At 37.2% G+C, this 24,413-nt stretch overlaps 1 protein-coding gene across 2 annotated transcripts in view; it reads left to right on the top strand.

Moving 5' to 3' along the window:
* The window catches only part of LOC107725924 (putative adenosylhomocysteinase 3), a 33,621-nt gene extending 12,464 nt beyond the window's left edge, over positions 1-21,157 (top strand). The window contains exons 1-17 of one of the 2 annotated variants that reach the window (XM_016535349.1): positions 7,978-8,028; positions 10,626-10,734; positions 11,056-11,199; positions 12,420-12,520; positions 13,211-13,313; positions 13,411-13,505; positions 13,580-13,686; positions 14,363-14,479; positions 14,634-14,697; positions 15,290-15,378; positions 15,641-15,711; positions 16,759-16,853; positions 16,943-17,041; positions 18,079-18,147; positions 18,355-18,433; positions 19,688-19,808; positions 19,899-21,157. In XM_016535349.1, coding sequence (XP_016390835.1) covers positions 7,978-8,028; positions 10,626-10,734; positions 11,056-11,199; positions 12,420-12,520; positions 13,211-13,313; positions 13,411-13,505; positions 13,580-13,686; positions 14,363-14,479; positions 14,634-14,697; positions 15,290-15,378; positions 15,641-15,711; positions 16,759-16,853; positions 16,943-17,041; positions 18,079-18,147; positions 18,355-18,433; positions 19,688-19,808; positions 19,899-19,905 — 1,521 coding nt within the window. In that variant the 3' untranslated portion in view covers positions 19,906-21,157. Of the gene's footprint in view, positions 1-7,977; positions 8,029-10,625; positions 10,735-11,055; positions 11,200-12,419; positions 12,521-13,210; positions 13,314-13,410; positions 13,506-13,579; positions 13,687-14,362; positions 14,480-14,633; positions 14,698-15,289; positions 15,379-15,640; positions 15,712-16,758; positions 16,854-16,942; positions 17,042-18,078; positions 18,148-18,354; positions 18,434-19,687; positions 19,809-19,898 lie in introns of those variants that run through there. The other variant, XM_016535348.1, reaches the window with a different exon arrangement.
* Positions 21,158-24,413: the final 3,256 nt, after the last annotated feature.

Here is a 24,413-nt window from a genome sequence, read left to right as displayed (position 1 = left end):
TATATACTTATATATACTATACTATAGCAAAATAAGCTTTAAAAATATTTTTTCAGAATACATGCTAATTTTGAACGACTGTCATTGGAGTGACATGTTTTATCCAGATTGTGGTGTTTAGAATGACCAGCAGGGGCTGAATTACTGGCCAGGCCTTGACCTCTTGGCATGAGTTTAGACATCCAAGCTGAATTTCAATGCAGTAAATAACATCTACTCACCTTTATTAGATTTGTTTAGGTTTAGATTTCTGCTACAGATAAATGTGAATTCAAGACTGGCAAATGAACTGGATGTAACAACTACTTGCTAAATAACTATTTTTAGTCTTTGAGATCTGCTATACCCCTGTCCTTGCCTCTAGAGCCCACAGCAGTGAAATTTATTCTCATTTTAGAATACTATGTGGGATGATTTTCTTCTTTCCCCTCATCTCTTCAGAATAAGCACACTGTGAAAGAACATGCTGTCAATCTGCGTTAAACCCAAATACGAAGAGAACGGAGAGAACATCGCACTCTCTCTCTCTCTCTCTCTCTGTTTGTGCTTAGTCAGAAGAACACCATCTGGCACATAAATAGAAGCCTTTTATCCAAGGACCTCTAGACAATGATTGCCGCTCGTCACTGCCCGTGGAACAGGGAAATTTCCAGAGTGGGCTTGCAGGAACAGGTTCATACTGGTGGAAGAACACTCAGAGAGAGCGACTGCTTCAATTAAAGTCCAAAGTACTGTGTCTGAATACAAGCCCTTCAACTGGCCAGTCTGTGCTTTTAATATGGTTTCCTTTCATGATCTAAATTGGTGTTCCAGTAGACCCTGTTATTGCAGTCTAATTTCCACATTAATTTGTAATACCAAAGCTAATTGGTCATAAGGGTTAACTAGTCCTCCAACATCCATGAGAATATAGGCCTAGATATGCCGAGGTTATCGATTATCATATTATATATTATTCATATCAACAAATTAAATATGTAATTTACTACAGGAGAAAAGTTTGGAATTATTACAATTTTTAGACAGGTCTCTTATGCTCACCAAGGCTGCATTTATTTGATCAAAAATTGAGTCATGACAGTAATATTGTGAAATATTTTTACATTTTAAAATAGCATATATGTTTTATTCCTTTTGATGGCAAAGCTGAATTTTCAGCATAATTATGCCAGTCTTCAGTGTCACATGATCCTTCAGAAATTCTAATATGCTGATTTGGGTGTTTTTTATACATTATATCTCAGTTTCCATATTTAACTTTACATAACTGGTAATGGTTAAATTACATTGTTGAATGTAATCTTCAGCAAATATCAGTTTTTAAACAATACATTATAATTATAATTGTATAATCGTGATGCCTAAATTCACTTGTAGCATTTTAAAACCATTTTTCAGTCTTTTATTTTCAATGTATTTAGACAAAATTGCGTCATTGTTACAGATATTGACCATGACTATCAATATATCATCGGTATCGGTTCAAATTTTAATATCCATGCATCTCTAGTTCCTTCACCATTCCTCGTTCCAAAAGTTAAATATTTTGAAGCAATTGAGAATCTGTTCTGTTTTAAAAATCTGTTTTTGGCCCCCATGTTTTTATTACCCTAGCGTGTCTGTGAGGGTGTGTTCACTGCAGCCGCATTTTTTTTGGGGGGGGGGGTTTGCAGTTACAACCACAACTTTCACTGTGTGTTTAAGAACCTCGTCTATAGCAGAGGGCATTAGAACAACACATCTTGTTGGCTGATATTGACATTTCTGCATTTCTTTATTTTTTTTTGCTCCTCTAGTACCGCTGAAGCCTCCCGAGGTGCTTGTCTCAGAAAGCTTTTGTTAATAGCAGGACATGGTATCGAATGGCTCCTCCAGAAAGAATCTGAATTGGCCATGGGGTAGCTGACCGCCCCCTAACCCTTTGCAGCTGAGCTCTCTGCGTAGGAGGATTGCTTTTATACCTTCACAGAACAAGTGTGGAGTAGGAAGACATTTATTAAACTGAATGAACTCGTTCATGCTTTTGATATGATGTAATCATGGTGGTTTTGTGTATTAGTCATGAACTTTAAGGAGGCAGAGAGCAAGAAAACTACTTTACGATGAGTTAGACTACTATACTACTCTCTGTAAATTTCCATTAAAATCCTTTAGACTGACTTGTGTTTACCGATACTGGCAAAGTCCGAACAGACCCTTCAACTATGGCTAACCTCTGTTCTTCAGAGCGGAAAAATCCACATCAAAGTTCAGATGCTTTGCACTGCTTGAGTGCTTTTCAACACTTTATTGTAGGAAAGGTCAAACTCCTTGCCAAGCCCAGTGATATATTGGACTTGTAGGAATACAATATTATTTTGTGGCTGAAGGATACGAAGAAAAAAGGAAGGGCTGAATTTCAAGAAATGGTAATCAAATCTGTCAGGTACGTTACGTGTTGGATGCCGAACATGTCCCACAATGTGATCCGTCATCCGAGCAGGAAGCAAATTACCTGTCACACCTTCCAGTGTTCTTTGCCACACGATTGCTAGTGTTGGATCGGCCATTTGAATTATGGATATTCTCCGTATACCTTCTGTTAAGCCTATGCGTTAAATTAAAACGTTAGGTGGAAGAAGATTCCCAAGAGCCCATACTTTGACTTTAGCCTGAAGCTAATTTGTCTGATTTACTATCCGAGTGAATGGGCGTCACAAAAGCTCTTTCTCCGGTTAAGTGCCCTGAGATGATCCTCGGTGTCTGTTGCACCAGGCTCTCTCATTTCTGGTGCCGTCATTAGTCAAAGCGGGCCGCCGTGTTGTATCACATTACCCACGCTACCCGCCATACCCCAAACCCTGTCTGTCTGTTTGTGTCTGACTGTAAAGTGTAGTTGCTATGGGAGTCACTTTATGGCTTGTAAAGCTTGTGAAAATGCCAGGATGAAAACAGTCTATGAAGTCGTAAACTGCCCTACAGTAAGAAAGCAGAGCTGCAGATCCGTGTGTCACAGCAAAAGTATTAGGCTCTTAACGATTGAAGCATATGCGAAAGATCAGTTGCTTTAAGTTACTAAGATCTTTGTTTTTTATGATGCAGTGGTGCATGACGGCAGCAAATATTAGTTTAGTTAGTTAAGTTTTTATCTAAGGCTGAGCGATTTCTTTTATTTTTTATATTTAGTATATCTATATATTACTGGTCACTGTTGATCAGTCAACTAGAATTCTGAGAAAAAAAAGTAAAAATTGCGAGATATAAACTCAGAATTCTCTGAGAAAAAAGTCCGAATTGTGAATTTTGTTTGTAGTTGAATTGTTTGTAGCCACAATTGCAAGATATAAACTTGCAGTTAAGAGTTTGTAACTTGCAATTTCATTCTGACACAAAGTCAGAATTGTGAGATTAAAAACTCAATTACATTTTTTGTATTTTTATTCCATGATATAGAAATAATCTTTAATGCACTATAGTATATAGTATATTATAAAATGAACATAAATTTATAATTATTTATAGATAGATATAAATTTTAGCAACACACTTTTATATTATTACATGAATGCATTTGGCAGACTCTTAGTTAAAAGTGATTTACATTGCGTTCAGGTACACATCTTTCAGTTCAGTTTTTCAGCCTGTAAAACTGTTATAATGAGTTCTGTGCTATACAGGACTTGTGAATCTCTTTACGCACATCTTTCCACAGAGAACAAATTTAATGATTCTCCAGAGATGTTCAGGGCCTCAGGCTGACGTTGCTGCTGCTGCCCTGTAATGAAAAGCACAGGGGGTGAGGAAAAAAAAATCATGTTTTCCTCAGGAGAGCTATAACTCGTTGCTCCTTTCTGCAGAAAAAGTTTCGATTTTTGACACTCAAGTAACTCCATTACTGTTGTGTGCTCAGATTTGAAGAATGTCAGGGCGGCTACAAGTATGTTAAATTTTTCTGCTGTTTGGCCTACAGTTTTTGTATGGTTCTGTCATTTGTCGTCTGGAGGAAATGTTTTTATCTTATTTTGCACAGTTATTCTCCACTTCTCCTCTTCTGTTGGCATGCATTCCTGCAAAGAACAAGCCCATCTATACATTTGTTCTGACATCCCTGGTGATAAATGTCCTTGTTCTGTACTGTGATTGTGTAAGATTATGTGCGCATGTGCAACCTTTTGTCTTGGAGTAAATTCCAGACTATCATATCTCATGAAATTTCCATTACAAGTGTCCTTTTTTATTGTCTCAGAGCTCAGCGTGATGAAGAGCTTTTTCAACTGTTGTTTGCAGCTCTACCCTGCAGAGAGTTCTGTGTTTCAAGTCTAGGAGATCTACGCTAACTGCACTTATTAATGAAGGCCTAAACTCAAGTCTCATCTCATTGCAAAATGCTGCTTTTGAATGCCCTTCTGCCCAGTGCCACTATTATACCAGTGCAATTACCAACTTGTACCACAGCAGTCTAAATAAACAAAAGCCCTGGCACACCAGCCATGGCTTTCATCATTGTAACAAAAATCTAAAAGATGGGGTCTTGGATGAGCCGCCTTCTATTTTGGCTCCCTTAGTGCCTCCACACTTCAGCAGGACGGGAACCAACGATGTAAGCCGTCACTTTACATTCATTATTCCGTTTTTGTTTGCTTCTAAATTAGCATACATCCATAATGTATACTCAGGAAGATAACACAGACAGTAGTTGAGGAAACGATTATACCGAGTGTTTGGTATCTCTGTTATATGCTGTAGATATATTTATTGTGATGTATATTAATGTGGAAGGAAACTCTAATTGATATTGTGCCATAGTGTCAATCATTGATCATTTGTCAGCTTTGTGCCAAACCTTAGAAAGCTGTCTTACTGTCTTCTCAACCATTCAGCAAGGATATATATAAGGTATATACACACTTTAGACTTTTCACTGTAAGTATTTTTTGTAATGTTTACATTTTCTAATGAAGGATGGTTAATGTCATCTTGGCAGGCGGCTCACAAGGGTTTTGAACAAAGCTGCAGACTAATGATTATCCTTGAATAACAGTTCAGTTCAGTTCATTAGAAAAGTGATTCAGCGTCTCAACGAATGACCAATGAAGTCAGCAGCACCCTGCAGCACGGCTGTGTTTGCGTTCATTGCGGAAGCTCTCAACGTGAAAAACATAGTAGAGCTGGACTGTGAACACTTGAACATCCGTTCGCAGGAAATATGAGCGTTTCCCCCTGCTCGGTTCTTTAATCATCAGCTCTCAGCAGTGTTACTGAAATGTACCGTTAACTTGATGTGAGCGTGCATCACTCTCTCTTTCTCTAGTTCTTTCTGTCTTTCTTACATAAGTGATCTTTTTTCATGGAAGTGCTGCTCATGTGGCCTGAATCTCTCCTCCAGTAACATACGGCCTTTGTGTCATTCTCAGAAATTGAGCTTTTTTGCCTCCTGTTTAATACATAAGTCCATTCATATTACCTTTGAAAGATTAAAATACCTCACTCTCTTTTGGCAAAATGTTCAGCGTCATTTAAAAAGAGGACATAATAGCACAAAATGGTTTGTTTCAGTACATGATTATCCTAGTCTTTTCATTTGGCTAATGACCTTTTCATATTGCATAAGTTTTTTAGACTGCTTTTCTTAGATGATATTTCCATAAATTTATTTTTTTTCCTCTAAATGAACTTGCTGCCTTTACTGTGAACTTAGACGGTGTAGAAAGATTCTGATAGGAACGAATGTAATGCAAAACCACAAATCCTTTTCTGAACTCTGTGAAGTCAGTAAGTTTATTAGTACACATGCAATGTCTTAAAAGGACTGTATCTGCTAGGACAACAGTAAAATGCAATGCCAGTTGCGACATGCGGCGCAGCAGCAGGCATTAACATTTATATTTATGCATTTGGCAGATGCTTTTATCCAAAGTGACTTACATTGCACTCAGGGTATACTTGTATAATTGTTTATGCATTTCCTGGGAATTGAACCCATGACCTTGGCATTGCTAATCCCATGCTTTAGCTACAGGAATACATAAACTAAACCATCTATTATAGACACTTCAATCTTTCAGTTCTACTACATAACTAATCTTGTTAGGTTACATGTTTATAGCAAACTGCTGTGCATCACATTTGGTTTAATGCCACAAAGATTTGAAAGTAACCCCTTTAGTTTAAGTCCGTACATTTGCAATGCTGGTCAAGCATTTGCATCTGTATTTGCATACACGTTTCTGGCCTTAAAATAAATGTGCGGCATGAAATTTACATGTATGCATTTGGCAGACACTTTTATACAAAGCAAGATGAATTGCATTCAAGGTACACATTTTTTTCAGTTCCCTGGGAATGAAACCCATGACCTTGACGTCATGCTCTACTGTTTGAGCTAAATTAAGGCTTTAAGTGTATTAGTCTGTTTTTGTTGTGCAAATTACATTGGCAAAATGAACAGACCCACAAAAGACTGATAATAGTTCTCAAATATTTGACTTTCTCAACTCCCTAGATAAAGTAATGCGTGATCCAGGTCCATGGGAAAGGTATGAAGCCATACTGGGAAAAACTTTTCAAACCACACCTCTGATACATTTCACAAAGGAGTTCACAGGAGATGTGGACCACCAAATTCTTTACAGGATGACCTCCTGCTCATTAGCACTGTTTTTAAGATTGGATCTTCATAAAACATCTGTCAGCAATTTGTGTGTTTACAATGTTGAAGTGTTTAAGTCTTGGCACATTTTACTTGTAGGCCAGCAGTTGATAATCAACAAGACTAGGGATGGAACGATTACCGGTTTCACGATAAATCACGATAAAATGCCCTGACGGTTAGTATTATCGTTTAAAATTTAATTATCATCAAAACCGTGTTTGATTATCGCGATTTTGAAAACTCGAGGTAAATCTTGTCCAGCCAGCATCAGTCTGACGCAGAAGCAGCACGCAATGTTGTTGTTGTTGTTTTTTGCACGAGAGGAAATGGCGGAAGGCAGTGACAGCGCTCGGGAGATTTTTCAGCCATTTAAGAGAACCAAATCGGTGGTCTGGTCGTATTTTGGCTTTTACAAGAGTCCTGAAGGCAATTTAATCGAGGACGGTCACCCTGTCTGCCGATCTTGCAAGAAGAAAGTAGCTGCAAAAGGGGGAAACGCATCAAATTTGCTCAGTCATCTTCGTGACCACCACCCACTGTTATAGCAAATGCAAGGTAAATTTTACCTCAATACCAAAACTGACTGGGCAAATAATTGGACAAAAAATATTGATTAGAGATTAAATATTTCGTTATCTCACTTGTTTAACGCAAGGCTTCCGCGAAGAAAACTTCGCAGCAAGTGGCTTTGAGCCAAGACGAATTGTTGATTTTCAAATATAAAACTTATTGAAATGTTTTCAGTGTGTGTATCAGTTCTTTTTGAACGTTTTCATCTAATTTGAACAAAACCGTGATAATATTGATAATCGTGATAACTTTGGTCACTATAATTGTGATATGAAATTTTCATACCGTTACATCCCTACCTGCGACCAAGACGCTGATGTTCATCATAAAGGTGAGGTTAAAGAACTCAAGAACATGCCAGAGTAATTGTCCCTCTGGTACTTCCGATCTGTCCCCTTCTGCTTGTATATTCTAGGACCAGAAAAACACAAAGAGCCCTTTGTCGGAACCAGTGGTGGCAGTGTGTGAGTATGTGTCCTTGGCATGTTTCATTATCTTGAGCATGAGACGCAGTAATCACCTTCTAAACCACCCCTCCTAAAAGCCTCCACACACACACACACACACACACACGTTTTGCCAGCTCCGACAAGAATCGTTCCAGCCTCTAAACAATTAACAATTAAAAGAGAGATGCACAAAAACTCCCAAAGGGAAACAGTCTAGCATTGTGCTGCACAGGCCATGGGATCAGTTCAGACTGGCCACATTTAAAGCTGGTATAAAAGTCCACGTCCCTTCCTTTTTGCCTCTCTGTTTCTTTCTGTCTGTGTGTCATGCTGAAGAAAAAGAAGGATGGAGAGATCTCCGAGCCCTCAGTTAAGAAGGTAAGAGGGGAGAAAGTGACAGGGTGGTCTTACGGCTTTCCTGGGGGCTGAAAGCTTAACCTTCTGGAATGAAAATAGTCCAGAGTCATCGGTGTGCTCAGCGTGGATTAGCAGGGGGCAATGTGTGTCTTCTGCCATAGAGAGCGAGAGGGGGTCCAACGCAATCTCTTTCCAGCGTCATTGACCCCTGTTAGACTGGATCTGAGCCTGGTGGTTGGATATTGCAAGATTCAGGGAGTTTTCACACAAGGCTCATTTGGAACGTTTGTTTCAGAACTTGGTGCCTTTTCTTCCTGAGCTTGGTTCTTTTAGGCAAATATGAACTTGGCAATCATATTTGGATCTGCACCAAAATAATCGGTCCGAGATCACCTGGACAATTCAACCAACTGAAAATAAACTTTGGAGTGGTTTGGTTGTCCGACCCAATGGACAAAACAAACTCTAGAGTGGTTTGGTTGCCTGACCCTACAGACAAAATGAGCTCTGGAGTGGTTTGGTTGTCCAGCCCAATGGACAAAACAAACTCTGGAGCAGTTCAGTTGTCTGACCCAATGGTCCAACAAACCAAACTTCAGAATCAGAATTCATAATGGGAAATGTATTGAGGAAAAAAGCAACAGTGTCCGATTCCCTGGGTGAGCACAGTAGTCATCACTGTTAAAAACCAAATAGTGCCTTTTCATCTTAGAATGTTGTATAGTTGCATTGCAAAAATGCTGTCTTGACGAAGCCTTGATTGCCGCTCCAACCTTGAAATTGAAATGCCCTGAAAACACTGAAAATGCCCTAGGTATCTCTAGGTTACACCTAGATTCTGATATTATTTTACCCAATATTTATGTGTGCAATGTATATTATATCCAAGTTATACTTGGAGTATCATGCTGTTAGCTTAGCAACATCAAACTTTGTTGGTATCAATTGTGATTCGAGTCTCTTTGCAGAATTGCTGTCTTTTGTAGAGCATTCCTAATCAAGGAGTTATGATTCTAACCAAGTTTTGGACTGGAGTTGTAGTATTTTTAGATGGTGAATCCTGGAAATATGTTTTTTTTGCCATATTTTTACTGAATCGGAGCACTCTGAGCTTTTTCTTATCAGATTAGTATCATGTTTTTCCTGCAAGTATGTGATTTGGAAGAGTGTGTTTCCTGTACAATGAAACCTTCCCAGTACAGTCCTTCGGCCCTTTGTGCCAAGCGATAAGAGACTAAACCGGTGCCAAATTGAAGTTCACAGAGTCTGCGGGTGTTTGTTTCTCTGTAGCATTGTTGTCGCAAAACCCCTGCGAGTGACAATTGCTCAAGTGCTTTCGGGCACAGCGGTGTGTTTGTGTGAATCAAAGTCTCTGTAAGTCAGGGCCTTATACTTGTCTGCATGACTGTTTTACTCATGGTCTAAAAGCCATCCATCCGTCCTGGAAACAGCACCTCCTATAGCTTCGTCCTAAAGCCTGAAGATTAATCACTGCGATCACTCAGTGGTTGATTGAACACTGATATGGAACGGGGTTATGTAATAGTCGTGCTTTTAAAAATCTCTTGATGGAGCGGGGGGATTTGAGGCTCGCTGTTGACTCTGATAATAACGTCAGCAGGGGATGACTGCACCGCACTGTAATCCTCTCACGGTTCACGCTGCGCGTTCATTCCTGCAGGCAACAGCTGCCAGGCCATTAATAGTAGCGCAGTTTACCGACACGTCCACGATGAGCTCTCAATGATTTCCACTCCAGACTTTCATTGAGAGCAGATTAGTGGTGGCCGACTGCATTTATAAAGGATACTTAGAGTTATCAAGGTTATGATAAATTATCACAGTCAAACCTGCCTAACTGTAATGTACCGGAAGTATCTACCTGGCAGGTCAAATTGTGTTAAAGATTAGGACGGATCTTGGTTTAAATAATTTCCTTCTCACTTTCCAAGTAAAAGCTTATTCCTAATATTCAGCTAAATATGTGAATTGTAGCTTTTGTGCTGCAACTGATCATTGTTTACATACTGGTTTGTCACTTCCTGTGGTAATAGGCACACTGTTAAGCATTATCTGATGGTATTACATCTCCGAAAAAAGTTCAAAGATCATTTGGGGTGTGAAATCCAACCTCAGCAAGTATGTATATAAATAACAAAAAATAATTTAAAACATAACAAGTGGGTAAATTAAATCTGGTAAAAAGTAGTTCAATTATGGTAACAGTAAAGACATGTTTTTCTGTTACAAGTGATTTTCAAAGAATTCCAAAAAAAAAAAAAAGGCAGCACAGATATTTCCAGCATTGATTATAATAAGAAAAATGTTTCATAAACACCAAATCAGCATATTAGAATGATTTCTGAAGGATCATGTGACACTGAAAAATGGCGTAATGGCTGCTAAAATTCAGCTTTTCATCACAGGAATAAGTTAGATTTTATTATTTATCAAAATATACTACAGTTTATTCTAGGTTGTAAAAATATTTTACAGTGTTACTGTTTTTACTGTATTTTTACTTCTTTTAAAGTCTTTCTTTCTTTTTCTCGCTATAAGGTTTCTCACTCTGGTGTTTTCTCTCTCTTGTCCCGACCTCCCACCCTTTTTCATGACAGATCCAGTTTGCAGACCAGAAGCAGGAATTCAACAAACGTCCCACCAAGATCAGCCGCAGGTCTTTGTCTCGCTCCATCTCACAGTCTTCTACAGACAGTTACAGCTCAGGTATGGCATTGTACAAGCACCAATACATATAGTACAGTCACATGCACACGTTCTGTTAAACCTCAGTCCGGTGGGCTACATAATGTGTTGCCATACGTCAAGGGTCCAATGGAGAGTGTCAGGTGAGTCATGTGAACAAAAGCTTTCCTGTGTGGGTTCTCTGGCAGGCCTCTTTAAGAGGATTACTTTGATAAAGGAGAGTAGATTGTAGGTAAGAAAAGTAAAATCTACATTCCTGCAGGGCTCTCTTAGGACTGTGTTCATGGAGAAACAGATACACACGTCTACATATTTTTTTTTCTTTATTATTCCCTTTTTCAGCCGCCTCATATACTGACAGCTCCGATGACGAAACCTCTCCCCGCGACAAACAGCAGAAGAACTCCAAGGGCAATGCAGACTTCTGCATCAAGAACATCAAACAGGCCGACTTCGGACGCAGGGAGATCGAGATTGCTGAGCAAGGTGGGAAGGGCCCCTTGTGTCTTAATGTTTATGTGCCGACAAGCTATAACCGTTTACGAGCGTGACGGCTGATTGAGCAATGCTGTTCTCTCTTTGAGCTGTCCTCTGGCCTGTCAACATATTAAGCCACTGGTATTTGTTTATGTGTGAAGTAAAAGTGTGTTTGTGTGAGATCAAGCGAAGCGTGTTTTGATGTTCTTTCTGCGCTGCTGAGGGGCCATATGTTCAGTGTGTGCTGTGAGACAGCAGGGCGCTCCCTTCAGCTCCTCATAACCACATGGCCAAATACTCCAGTGTGCACTTACACACAGCCTTTGTCTGTTTATCAGCTTTAAAACTGTTTCATATTTAAAGCTATCTTATGTGACTTTCTTTGTTAGCAAAATGTAAATGATGAGTCTTAAAACCATCTTCCAAACCATGTTTTTGCCTTAAAATCACTATGGTAAGCCTATAATAATTTATATTTATGAAGAGTTGTCCTAGGATTTCCCAGGAAACTGCATACTTCGATCATTTGTCCATGTGTGTTTACATCACATCCGTAAATAAAGGAATAGTCAGGCTACTACCATATGCAGTGAAATTAACTTGGAAGCCACAGGAAAACAACAACAACAACAAACAAACTTTTTATCTCACAATTCTGACATTTTTCTCAATTGAAACTGTCACAATTACCTGTATTTTTTTTTTTATTCCAGTCTCTAAACCAGTTACTGTTTTGGTCTATTTAAGCTTGGCTTTAGCTTTAGGCAAATAGGCTTGCCATGTTATAGTTTCCACCGTTATTTGATATGATTAGCAATCAATATATATATATATATATATATATATATATATAATGTCACCTTTGCCAAACCCTTTTTTACGTCATAAAACAACAACATAAAAGTTGCTTACCTGCTCGTAGGACACATTTTTCAGATATCCATCTTTTGTTATCATGAGATTTTCAGTGACATTCACACTGATAAGGCCATCATTTGTAACCATGATCACAGCGATGCACCTCAAGCCATCATGTTCATCCGTGAAGCACAACTCTCACAACAAACAATTATCAAAAATGTTCCTCTGCATGTAACTTTTAGCGTTATGCTTCAGCCGCTAAAAATTACACTGTGTTGCTTAAAGTCAAGGATGTGCAAGCGAAAAACGATGCTTATTTTAATATTATAGCCATGTGTTCATGTTTTGTGTGTGTTTCTGCACTGTAGAGATGCCTGCTCTCATGGCTTTGAGGAAGAGAGCTCAGGGAGAGAAGCCATTGGCTGGAGCCAAAATTGTGGGTTGCACCCACATCACTGCACAGACTGCTGTGAGTTTCTGTACACACCCACGAAAATACACTCGTATACCTAATATTAACTTAATTTGTTCTTAAATTAAACTGATTACATTAAATTACACTATAATTCCAACACCCTAATCCTAACTCAACACTTTTTGGGACATTATTCAGCCCATTTAGGAACCTTTTGGTTACACTTTACTTGAAGGGGTGTGCATAAGACTGACATGACACCTTCATAATCATGACATGACACATGTCATGAATATGAAGGTTTTTTATGCATGTTTATGACAACTGTCATTAAGTGTCATTCGCTCAGTTATGTAATTTTTAATGCAAAGATGACATTGTCTGAGATGTCTGTTATGGGCTATGGTTAGGGGTAAGGGTAGGGGTTAGGTTAGGTTAGGGTTAGGTCAAATAATGTCATATTTGCATTAAAAATGACATAAGTGAGCGAATGACACTTAATGACAGTTGTCATAAACATGCATAAAACCTCCTTCATATTCATGACATGTGTCATGTCATGATTATGAAGGTGTCATGTCAGTCTTATGCACACCCCTTCAAGTAAAGTGTTACCAACCTTTTTACTGTCATACTATATTTGTGAGGATGTTTTCAAAAATAATGCTCGTTTTTTTGAGAGCAGACTGACATCTGTGTTTCAGTAATGCATCGTCAAGTGTTTGTTTGTGTGTGTGTTTGCAGGTGTTGATGGAGACCCTCTCTGCTCTGGGCGCTCAGTGCAGGTGGGCCGCCTGTAACATCTACTCCACTCAAAACGAGGTAGCAGCCGCTCTGGCCGAGGGAGGTAAATATTTTTCTTTTCTTATTCATATTTCCTTTGTATTCTTTTTTTTTTAAATGTTTTTCTGTCCTGATGAACTTGTGTGTGTCGTCTCTGGCAGGTTTCTCAGTGTTTGCCTGGAAGGGTGAATCGGAGGATGATTTCTGGTGGTGTATCGATCGCTGTGTTAACGTGGAAGGCTGGCAGCCCAACATGGTAGCTGGACTGTTTACATCTAGAGAAGTGAAATATTATGACAGTTCGGTATCTCAACAGCTTATGTCTCGTAGATCTTAGATGATGGAGGAGATTTGACTCACTGGATCTATAAGAAATATCCCAACATGTTCAAAAAGATCAAAGGCATCGTAGAGGAGAGCGTGACTGGAGTTCACAGGTGATTATGGTCATTTGTGAAAGACTTTAGTTTGTTAAATGCATTAGTGTTACATTTTTGGCATTTGCTGCAGGTTAAGTGAAAACTTGTAATTGGACACAATGTGGGGACTGCAATTGTTTTTTCCTATCAAAAGGGAATGTGTGGCCATCTAGTGGCAAGTAGTGGAACTGGCAAATGTGGTAGAAATATAATGAGTAATAAGAAACATTGTCATAATTATAATAACCATTGTATATATATATATATGTATGTATGTGTACTAATTATATACATGTATGTATGTATAAAATATATGATAATTGAGGACCACATCAGCATATTTGAATGATTTCTGAAGGATCATGTGACAGTGAAGACTGGAATAATAATGCTAAAATGTCAGCTTTGCATCACATAAGTAAAATGCACTTTAAAATATAATCAAATAGAAATAATAGAATAATTTACAATATTACTGTTTTTACTGTATTTTTATTAAAACATTGCAGCCTTGGTTTAATTTTTTACTTTAAAAAAATAAAATAAAACATCTTAATTGTTCCAAACATTTGACCTGCAGTGTATATATTAATTATATATTATATATAGTGATTATAAACATTAATCCTTCAGAATTAGTTTTTTTGTGTGTTGTGTGTTTTTTGCTAAACATCTCTCATATTTTATTTTCTAGGTTATACCAGCTGTCAAAGGCTGGCAAGTTGTGTGTTCCCGCGATGAATGTTAACGATTCAGTGACCAAGCAGAAATTTGACAACCTCTACTGCTGCCGCGAGTCCATCTTGGATGGGTATGTCTCTTATAAAGGCACTCAGAATAGTTTCCCAATCAATGTGTTTAACACACTGTGTGTGTAAAGTACATGTCTTTTTCGGCTCTGCAGGAATTGTGTGGTTAATTTCAGCCTGTGGTTTTACGGAGCATGTTTGTGTTTTGTGTTCAAGTCTAAAGAGGACCACAGATGTGATGTTTGGAGGGAAGCAGGTGGTGGTGTGTGGATATGGAGAGGTGAGATCATTAGGTGGCAAATGTTGCCAGCTAATAACTGTTTCCTATGAGAACCTCTAGAGAGCTGCATTTAGATCTTCAGAATGTTCTTGGCCTTATGTAAAGGTACACTCATTTAAATTTGGACTGGTATCTGACATATCCAGTCTTGCGAAATATAGGAAAAAAAATTTATGATTGAAAAAAATGCTCGGTGAAGAATTAAAAAAGGAAAATAATTTCCTATCTGTCTGAACAGCTAAACCCCAACCATTTTAGAATGATTTAGTTACATTTTAGAACGTTCTATTGAATCTGTCAATCACTTTTGCTGACCATACCTCCACTGCACTGCTGCATTACAGCATTAGTAAACAGATACCAGATATGGCCACTAGAGGACAGAAAACCCCAGGAAATATCTCCACATGTATTACATTTGATTTCTGATAACATATTCTAACAGGAATGTTTTTCCAGGAACAACAAAGGATCTTGATCTGGCCATGTTTTTGTCAATCACATTGTGTGCTGCATACTGTATATATTTTCACAGGTACATTTAACCTTTTTGTTCTGAGTCATTACTGTAAATCCTGTTGTGTGTAATAAGGTGGGAAAAGGCTGCTGTGCTGCTCTCAAAGCGATGGGCTCCATCGTCTACGTCACTGAGATCGACCCCATCTGTGCCCTACAGGCCTGGTGAGTCGCAGCCTTTAGATGCCGTTAAATTACACTTAATAGCATTCTAATGTTGTTAATACATTGTGAACCAGCATTTGAGTGGTGAATGAATCTCCAGGACTGTGTATTCAGCATTTTTGCACACCTGATTCAAATTATCATAGTACTTTCCTAATGCTTGTAAACGTTCTGCAAGGTTCTCATTCAGAATTTAGTCTCTTGCCACTTATTTTTAATTTTTACTCATCAGAAAGACTCATTTATATTTGTCATCACACAGCATGGACGGCTTCAGGCTGGTAAAACTCAACGAAGTCATCCGACAAGTCGACATTGTCATCACCTGCACAGGTATTTTGGAATCCGTTTGTGATTGTAGTAAATTTCAAAGGTTTATTATTCTGATTTGAGTGAAGAAAATAATTCTCTACTTTTTGCATCCTTTTTGAAGCTTGAAAGCTGCTGTGCCCATTCTTTGTATTTGCTTGAAAAAAATTGTAAAAATAAATATTATTTTTACATTTTAAAAAATATTTATAATATTATTTTTTTAATGATTTTCTAAAGGCTTTTAGTCAAATAATAATAATAATTATTATAATTTTTATTTATTTATTTATTTTTATTTTTAAGTAACAACTATATTAAAAATAATAATTTTTATATTAAAAAAACAATTATTATTTAACATTGTTTTTAAATGAGGTTATGAAGGATTTTAGTCATTATTATTATTATGTATTTTAAGTAATCATTATTTCTTTTAAATAATCATTATTTTTGCATTTTTAAAAGTGAGTCTTTTTTAACATGGTTTTTAAATGAGGTTATCATAAATAATTAGCTATCAGACACTGCACTGCTGCAGAATGATACACTTCTATAACTGAGCAGAGTTTATTGCCTGTATAACTGCATTCTGACTCTCACTGCACTATGCAAATGCACTTAGTCATTAGCACAGTGATTCTAGTATAGATTGCTCTACCTAAAGTTAATTACATCTGAGACTTCATTTAATTATGCCTGAGCTGCAGTCAGTCTTGAATTTCAATTAAATGTAGTTGGATACAACTTCTGATTATGGACCAATTTCTAGCCGTTCCGGTAAGATATAGTAGTATGAACAGGACAATTCAAGAATCAAATCTGAATTACAGTTCAGTCTGCAGGCAGCTGTGTTGCTCATGTGGATGAAATTACTTTCGGTAGTAATTGCATTTGGACTTTTTTGGATTCATTTAGTGGTTCTGTGGGGAAAGACGTGGAGAACGAGTGGCTCTTTGAGTCATTTTAGATCAATTTCTTTCACGAAGCTCCTTTCATCAACTAAACCAAGAAGCTTTCAGGGTTTCTCGTCAGCATTCATCTCACTCTTGTTGTGTGTGGTGTCCGTAGGCAATAAAAACGTGGTAGTAAGAGAGTACATGGACCGCATGAAGAACGGCTGTATTGTCTGCAACATGGGCCACTCTAACACTGAGATTGATGTGGTGAGGAAACTGCTCTAACCCATAGTTTATTGTCACTTATGTATGTAAAGAAGTGTCTGAAAGTTGACAGTCTTCTTCCACCTTTTCAGGCCAGTCTGAGAACCCCCGAACTGACCTGGGAGCGAGTGAGGTCGCAGGTGGATCATGTGATCTGGCCGGATGGAAAGAGAATAGTGCTCCTGGCAGAGGTTAGAGAGATTGGAAATTTTGCGTAAAGACTATTTAGATTAAAGTCAGTCCTGCCGGTATTTCACAGTTTTTTCATTCATTCATGTGCTTTACAAATGAATAAACTGAACTGAACTGATTCATTCATACATACATACATAATGACTGGTTTTGTTGGTAGTAATTTCCATAATTTTGTGGAAAATTTCCAGTGCTATTTTTATAATTAGATACACATTTTCTTCAAAATGTTTACATTCACTTACAGCCGACTGTGTTTAAGTGAAAACTTGCATCAAGATGCACTTTTTTCCCCCAGTGTATTGCATTAGTCTTTATCAGACTAATGTGTTGATAACTTTTAGTACTGCATCTTATGTGATTATTTTGCAGTTAAATGGTAAATTACGCAGGATTGCAAAAAAATTTTGACATTTTTGTTGATTTTGCATTGTGCTTAATTGCAAAAAAACTGGAGGGGATGTAAAAAACATCTTTATAGGTAATGTTTTAATGTTATCACAATTACATTGCAGTGTTTTTTAATTATATTTTATTTTATTTTTGTTTTTTTTATAATTTCCATTTTCATTTTAATATTAGTTAAAGTTTTGCTTATTTTGTAGTGCATTTTTGTAATTTTATTAATTTTTGTTTTATAGCTCTAAAGTTATTAGGTTATATTGGTTTTTATTTTGGTTTTAGTTATTTTTGTACTTCAAGTTAAACTAAACTAAAAAATGAAATGAAGTCTTGGCAACTAAAATGAAATAAAGGCTTTTTTATTTTTTAGTTAACATTTAGTTTTAATTGAAGTTTTTTTTTTTAACCCTGTTATATTGGATTAAATGTCCATATATAAATGCAAAATAGATTTTTTATATATAGTGTGGCTAAATCTTTCTGTAGGCAAGGCAAATTTATTTCTTTAACCAGTCGGATATATCACAGGCATTATGAAGGAGAAAAAAACAAGTTAAGATTAAAATGTAACTAAAAACACAGTTTGTTCGAATTTTAATGTCTTATCCAATCCATATACTGTATATATTTCCAGGGTCGCCTCCTGAACCTGAGCTGCTCCACTGTTCCTACCTTTGTGCTGTCCATCACCGCGACTACCCAGGTGAGACGAGAGTGAAAAATGAACACAAATGACTATTAAATGGGAATGTGCTTTTGTGTGCATGCAAGGAGAATTTGACTTCATAGTCCAATCAGTCTGTGTGCTGTGTGAGAGTATGAACCTCAGGCACTTAAAGTGTGTGTGTGTGTGTGTGTGTCACAGCCTTGCTGTTGTCATGGTGACTGATTCTTGCTCCTTTCTCCCCAGGCGCTGGCTCTGATAGAGCTGTACAATGCTCCTGAAGGCCGCTACAAACAGGACGTCTACCTGCTGCCTAAAAAAATGGGTATGATGCATTGATATAAATACATGCATGTGCATAAAAAATGCCATGTCTAAATGAATGGTTATGCATGACCTGAAATGAACTATTTGAGAGTTCTGTGCTGCTTATCTTCCATTAAGACAAGCGCCACATGCAATAAACCCAGCATTTAAGTGAAATCCTCAAATGTTGTGTTAATATTATGGCCGTCTAGGGGTGTAATGGTTGTAATTGTTTTAGTCTGCTCCATGCACGGATGTTTTCAGCCTGTTGAAAGATTCAGTGTTTTCTGCAGCACGCATTGTAGAGAGTTTAGCCATGTGGGATCCTGCGCAGACCCTGAGGAGCAGGAGACCGCTGAAAATAGGTCACGCTGTCACAAACGGCTGCCACTTCTCACTGCAGACTGCGCCGTTCTGTCACCGATCTCTCATCCTCTCCACTGCTCTTCAGATTTTCCTTCCAAACCTGCAGCTCATGCTCCCATACACGAAAAATAAATCAGAGATTGAATCCCAAACGGCCTCTTTAAGAGGAGGTGGAGAGATATGGGTAATTGATTGTAGTCAGTTAAGATGCGGTCACATTTACCTTCGGTCTGTGACATTTTGCGGTTGAAATTGAGTAATTTCAATAGGAATCCATACGATTGGAAATTTTGCGTGAGAGTGAAAAAGTTCTGCAGCAGATTTCTCTAATTTTCAAGCTGACCAATAGAAATCTGCTGGGTTTAAAAGTGAGTTGTGCTTTATACTTCACTCTGCTATTGCCAAGACAATGCACCTCTTTTTGCCCACGAAATTAAATTGGCCAATCGCTTTTCTGATTGGAGATGAGTTTCCTTGATTTTCTGAATCTTTGCATCAGAAGTAAAACATTAATATTTAAATAGCCTTTTGTTTGCAAAATGTGATTTTTTACAAAAAAAATTATTTTGCTGTATCTGTGTACATTTAGACTCCTCTTATGAAAATTTTTGATGAAGTGAAGCCAGATAAAAAAAAAAGAAAAAAGGATTATGTGACACTGAAGACTGGAGCAGTGATGCTGAAAATTCAGCTTTGATCACAGGAATAAATTACGTTTTAAAATATATTCAAATACAAAATAGTTATTTCAATTTGTAAAAGTATTTCACTATTACTGTTTTTACTGTATTTGATCAATTAATTGCAGCCGTGTTTACTTGGCACTGAACTATGGTGCTAAATTATAAACAGTCATTCAAAGTATGACTTTTCTTGATGCACAATGTTTAAAATGCTTTTTCTGCAGATGAGTACGTGGCCAGCCTTCATCTCCCTACTTTTGATGCACATTTGACTGAACTGTCTGATGAACAGGCCAAATACCTCGGCCTGAACAAGAACGGACCCTTTAAGCCAAACTACTACAGGTCAGCAGCTGCATGATAAACCTTAATGATTCAAAAACTCCTGTCTATTTTAATTCTGTTTAATAATTGCTTGCAATGTTTCATTTTTAGGTACTAGACCCATTCACAGGTGGGAAACGAAGACTAAAAAAATTACCAAGACTCCATAATTCATACAGACTAAGGCGAGACAGAGCTGTGTGTCACAGCCTGCGTTTGGAGGGGAGGGAGAAGCCTTGATCTGATTGGTTGGGGGTAAAGGGCGTGGCTAATTTTCGCTACGGGCAGTGTTTATTTATTTTACGCTAGAATAACATAGCTAACCTTTTATGAGCTGCTACTGCCAGTGGTGCAACCTAGCGACGTTTTCATGGAAATTTCACCATTTCATCTTTTCTTAGCTTCATGTGTTAGTTGTACGTAATCCATTTAGAGATCTTTTATTGTTTAATTATAAGTTCCGGTAAAGACAAAAAAAAACAATGTTCGATCATACCCGATGATTTAGTCCTGGACATGCCACGTTGTCCAATTCTCTTGTTTTCTACATGTGATTTTTTTTTTCTTAGTATAATATGGGGGGTGGGACAGAATTGCGGTCATGTGCAGGGCTTCAAATCGTTCTTTTTATTTGATCACACTATTCAAATTTTGTTGTTGTTTATTTTTTAAACTTGCATTAATTTTTACAGCAAATGTAAAAAATTTTGCGCTCTCGGTTCTAAATAAAAGCTGTTAAAATTTAACTGGATTGTGAACGATTTGGGGGGCGGGGCTTATCCCCTCCGTTCACTCAGACTGTAATCTCATTGGCTGAGGCTTTAGCATTTCAAATTTCCCTTTCAAATGCAACAAGCTCCTTCCACACTGTTTCCAAGAACGCCAGTATTGATGTTTGAGATCGAAGTGCTCAAATTGTGCGCAATCTATCCACGTTATTGCTGAAACTCGTCAGGCTGTGTAATCACAGGGGTGTATATTAAGATATTTATTAAAAAAAAATTGTTTTACTTTTTCTTCTGCCATCAACTTTTGTTCCAATGAACTCATCCTCTGTCATTCTAAAAATAAGCAATTCAATGTTATAAGATATTCTAGTGTAATATGAAATTTAATGAAACCCTTGTTTTATATACTGTGAAGTAGAGCCTATCAATGAGATACCAAATGTACAGTTAATCCGGTACCGAGTTTCTTTCCAGGTCCTCTGCAGATTTAGTAATGGGAGAGAAATGTGTGTAAACTGAAGCCAAGACCAACTGTGTACTCATTTCAGAGGCTAGAAGGGAAGTTTTGCTGTTTGCAGGCCTGTAGAGCAAAAGCTGCCTTTGTGACTGGGATATTCAAATATAATAAAATTGGGACCTTTATTTTGCTACACTTCTGAAAATCATTATGGCAGATATTTATCTTCTCTTTGCCATCTGTGTTTGTCATAAAGGGAATCAAAATGACCTTGTCCGTTTCCTGTTTAATGTGGCGTCTCTTTCCTTCGCTCAGGACCGTCTCACATGGATGCGCGTGTCGTGTAGGTGCCGATTAGCCAGTGGAACGCTTGCAGCGCAAAATACTTTTCTTTGATTGTCCTGCCCAAAGTATACTTCGTTTTTTTTTTTAATCAACAGTCGAATGCACAGCTGTTCAAAGTACTCCTTTTGATAGCATGCATGAACACAGGCGCTCGACATGTGCACTAGAAAGATTCATATATCTCCAGTGTCTGCGCCGTTTCTCTCCAAAAGTTAAGAGCGAATAGATATGTTTTAATCCCCTCACACGAGCACTCATCAGCGCAGGCGTCTGCTGTTTTTGCTGGAGTTTTCAATAGTTTGTTGTTGTTCTTCTGTCTCATTTATTTTCCAAAATGTGAAACAGTGGCCCGGGCATTTCCTATGGAAGCCTGTTTCAATCACAAAATAAACAAAATTATTTGCGACTTTTTCGTCTCACATTTTGGATTTTTTTTTTTTTTTTTCGAAACTGTGAAAAATAAACTTGCAACACATCTTGCAATTCCAAATTTACATCTCACAATTTCAGAATTTTGAGTTTGAATTGAATTTTTTAAATTCTGTTTTAACAGAATTGCAAGGTAATTGTGACTTTTTATAGTACATTTCTGATTTTTAGCTTACAATTTAGACTTCTCAGAATTGTGAATTTATATCTTGCAGATTTTTTTATACAGAGCGGCAAGGTAATTACAACTTTATATCTCACAATTCAGACTTAGAAATGTGAGCAATTATGGGTTGACATCTTGTCTTTTTTTCAGAATTGTGAATTTTTACAATTCTGCATTTATATCTTGCAATTCAGTTTTTTTAACTCTCAATTCTGACTTCTCAGAATTGTGAGTGATGAACTCGCAATTATGAGTAAACTTGAAATTGTGAATTTTTGTTTTGTCAGGATTGCAAATTTTTTTCATAGTTATTTTTCACAGAGATATGTCATTCTTTTATCTCACAATTCTGACTTTTATTTCTTGCATATGGCAACTATATCTCACAACTCTGTCTTCAGAATTGTGAATTCATCTCGCAATTGTGACTTTTCTCAGAATTGCACATTTAAATCTCTCAATTCTGATTTTTCCCTCCGATTCCTGAGTGTACATCTCTTTACATCTCTTAATTCTTTTTTTTAATTTTTTTTTTCTTAGGATTGTGAGATGAAAGTTGCAATTAACTTTTTTTCTGGGTTTCCATCTTGTGGATAAACTAGTGCAAAAAATCTATATTGAAGTGCATGTGCGAGCTGTGAGAATATTACTTGTGCGGTTAGAAAAATTACGTATGCGTAAAAACCGAAGTATACTTTGGGCTCTGTGGTCCCTGTTATATGATGAGTTATTACATTACAGGGGCCCTTTTAAACTCTAGGCTGCTTATATCAACTTTACAAAACCCTGAAGGCATATAACAGTGTTAAATTTTCTCCCAAACATTTGCTTTTACAAACAGAAGGCGGTTTAAATGATTGTTCCTCTTACGTTGTTAGTATGTGCTGCTCTTGTAGTTTGTCCAGAGAGTCTACGTTAGAAATAAAAATGTAAATGTGTTGTTACCCCATATCTGCTCAATAACCCTCCTGTCACGTTTGCATTCACTGTCTTTATCTGCTTCCACACAATCTCTGTACTAAAGCACATCCGTTGGTGTAAGTCTTGTTCAAATGTGTTCAACCCGTTGTCTTAATTTTATTTCATTTTTATTTGCAAGGGTACATGTGTGTGCGTGTGCTTTATAATGTGTTTGAAGGGGCTCGTGTGCACAAACGGATGCTGTGCTGCTGCTGTGTGGCAGTAGACGGTGGCTCCAGGCCTGGGATTTTTCCGGATGCTTTTATAACCACGTGGAGCGCATTGGGATCAACACCAGCACCTCTTACAGAGAATGAGCGTTGATGAAAAGAAGCTAAAACATCTGTATATTTATTGTTGTAAATCACTACAAATAAGAAAGTCCTTGATGAGTTGTCAACAATGTTTTAATATTGCAAGTGATGGTAGATGAGCAATAATCTGTAATGTTGAAGAACAAAAATAAAAATCACAAATATAAACATTTTTTGCAGGCATACCGACTGCGCTATAATTTTTCTGTTTTGCGTCAAATCAGGTTATTAAGTAGTCTATCATATGCATGTTTGACTTGATTATAGATCTTTTTAAAAAATACCATAAGTCATTTACAATAAAGAACACAAATCCCTGTTTAAAGGGATGTTTAAAAGGTACACAAATGCTAAAAGTATAATATTTAAGTTTTTATATTTTCATTTGATGTAATTTAGTTTGGTCATTTTTATTCGATTTTTGTTTAATTAAAAAAAAAAGTAAGTTTTTTTTATTTTGTTTATAAATTTATTTTTTTTATATTTTAGTACATCAAGTTAAACAAAAAGGAGAAATGTCTTAAATATTTAAAAATATATATATTTTTTTTTTATTTCAAGTAATGACATTTTTTAATGATTTTTATGGTTTTGGTTTTAATTAACTTCAATATCCCTGGCTTGATTATTCATGCTATCCAATCTTTGAAGGTCTGATGAGGAGACTGGTTTGTTTGTAGACAGTGACTGAGCGCTCAGCTTCTGCTGGCCTGTCATTTCAGGTACAATTTACAGTCGCTATCCTTTAGGAGATTTTAAATACTACCTGCGGGCATCCCAGTGTGTTGATGAATTAACCTGTTATGATGCCTTTAGGAAAGTGTCTCAAATTTTAACTTGGCCGCTACCTAAAAAATAAGGTATTTTAATGCTATTCTTGGTATGCTTAGTCACTTTGTATATTCCTGGACACTGAGGTCATGGATCGGAGGTGTAATTGGACAGTGTAAACGGTGGGTGTTTATTCTGGACACATGATGGTTTGAGGGGTATGTATGTACAGTATCTCACAGAAGTGAGTACACCCCTCACATTTTTGTAAATATTTTATTATATTTTTTCATGTGACAACACTGAAGAAATGACACTTTGCTACAATGTAAAGTAGTGAGTGTACAGCTTGTATAACAGTGTAAATTTGCTGTCCCCTCAAAATAACTCAACACACAGCCATTAATGTCTAAACCGCTGGCCACAAAAGAGTACACCCCTAAGTGAAAATGTCAA

Source organism: Sinocyclocheilus rhinocerous, unplaced genomic scaffold (assembly GCF_001515625.1).
Source record: "Sinocyclocheilus rhinocerous isolate Xijiao unplaced genomic scaffold, SAMN03320098_v1.1 scaffold395, whole genome shotgun sequence".
NCBI lineage: Eukaryota > Metazoa > Chordata > Actinopteri > Cypriniformes > Cyprinidae > Sinocyclocheilus > Sinocyclocheilus rhinocerous.
The sequence above is the reverse complement of the archived record's forward strand: the minus strand, read 5'-3'. Positions and strand labels throughout refer to the sequence as shown.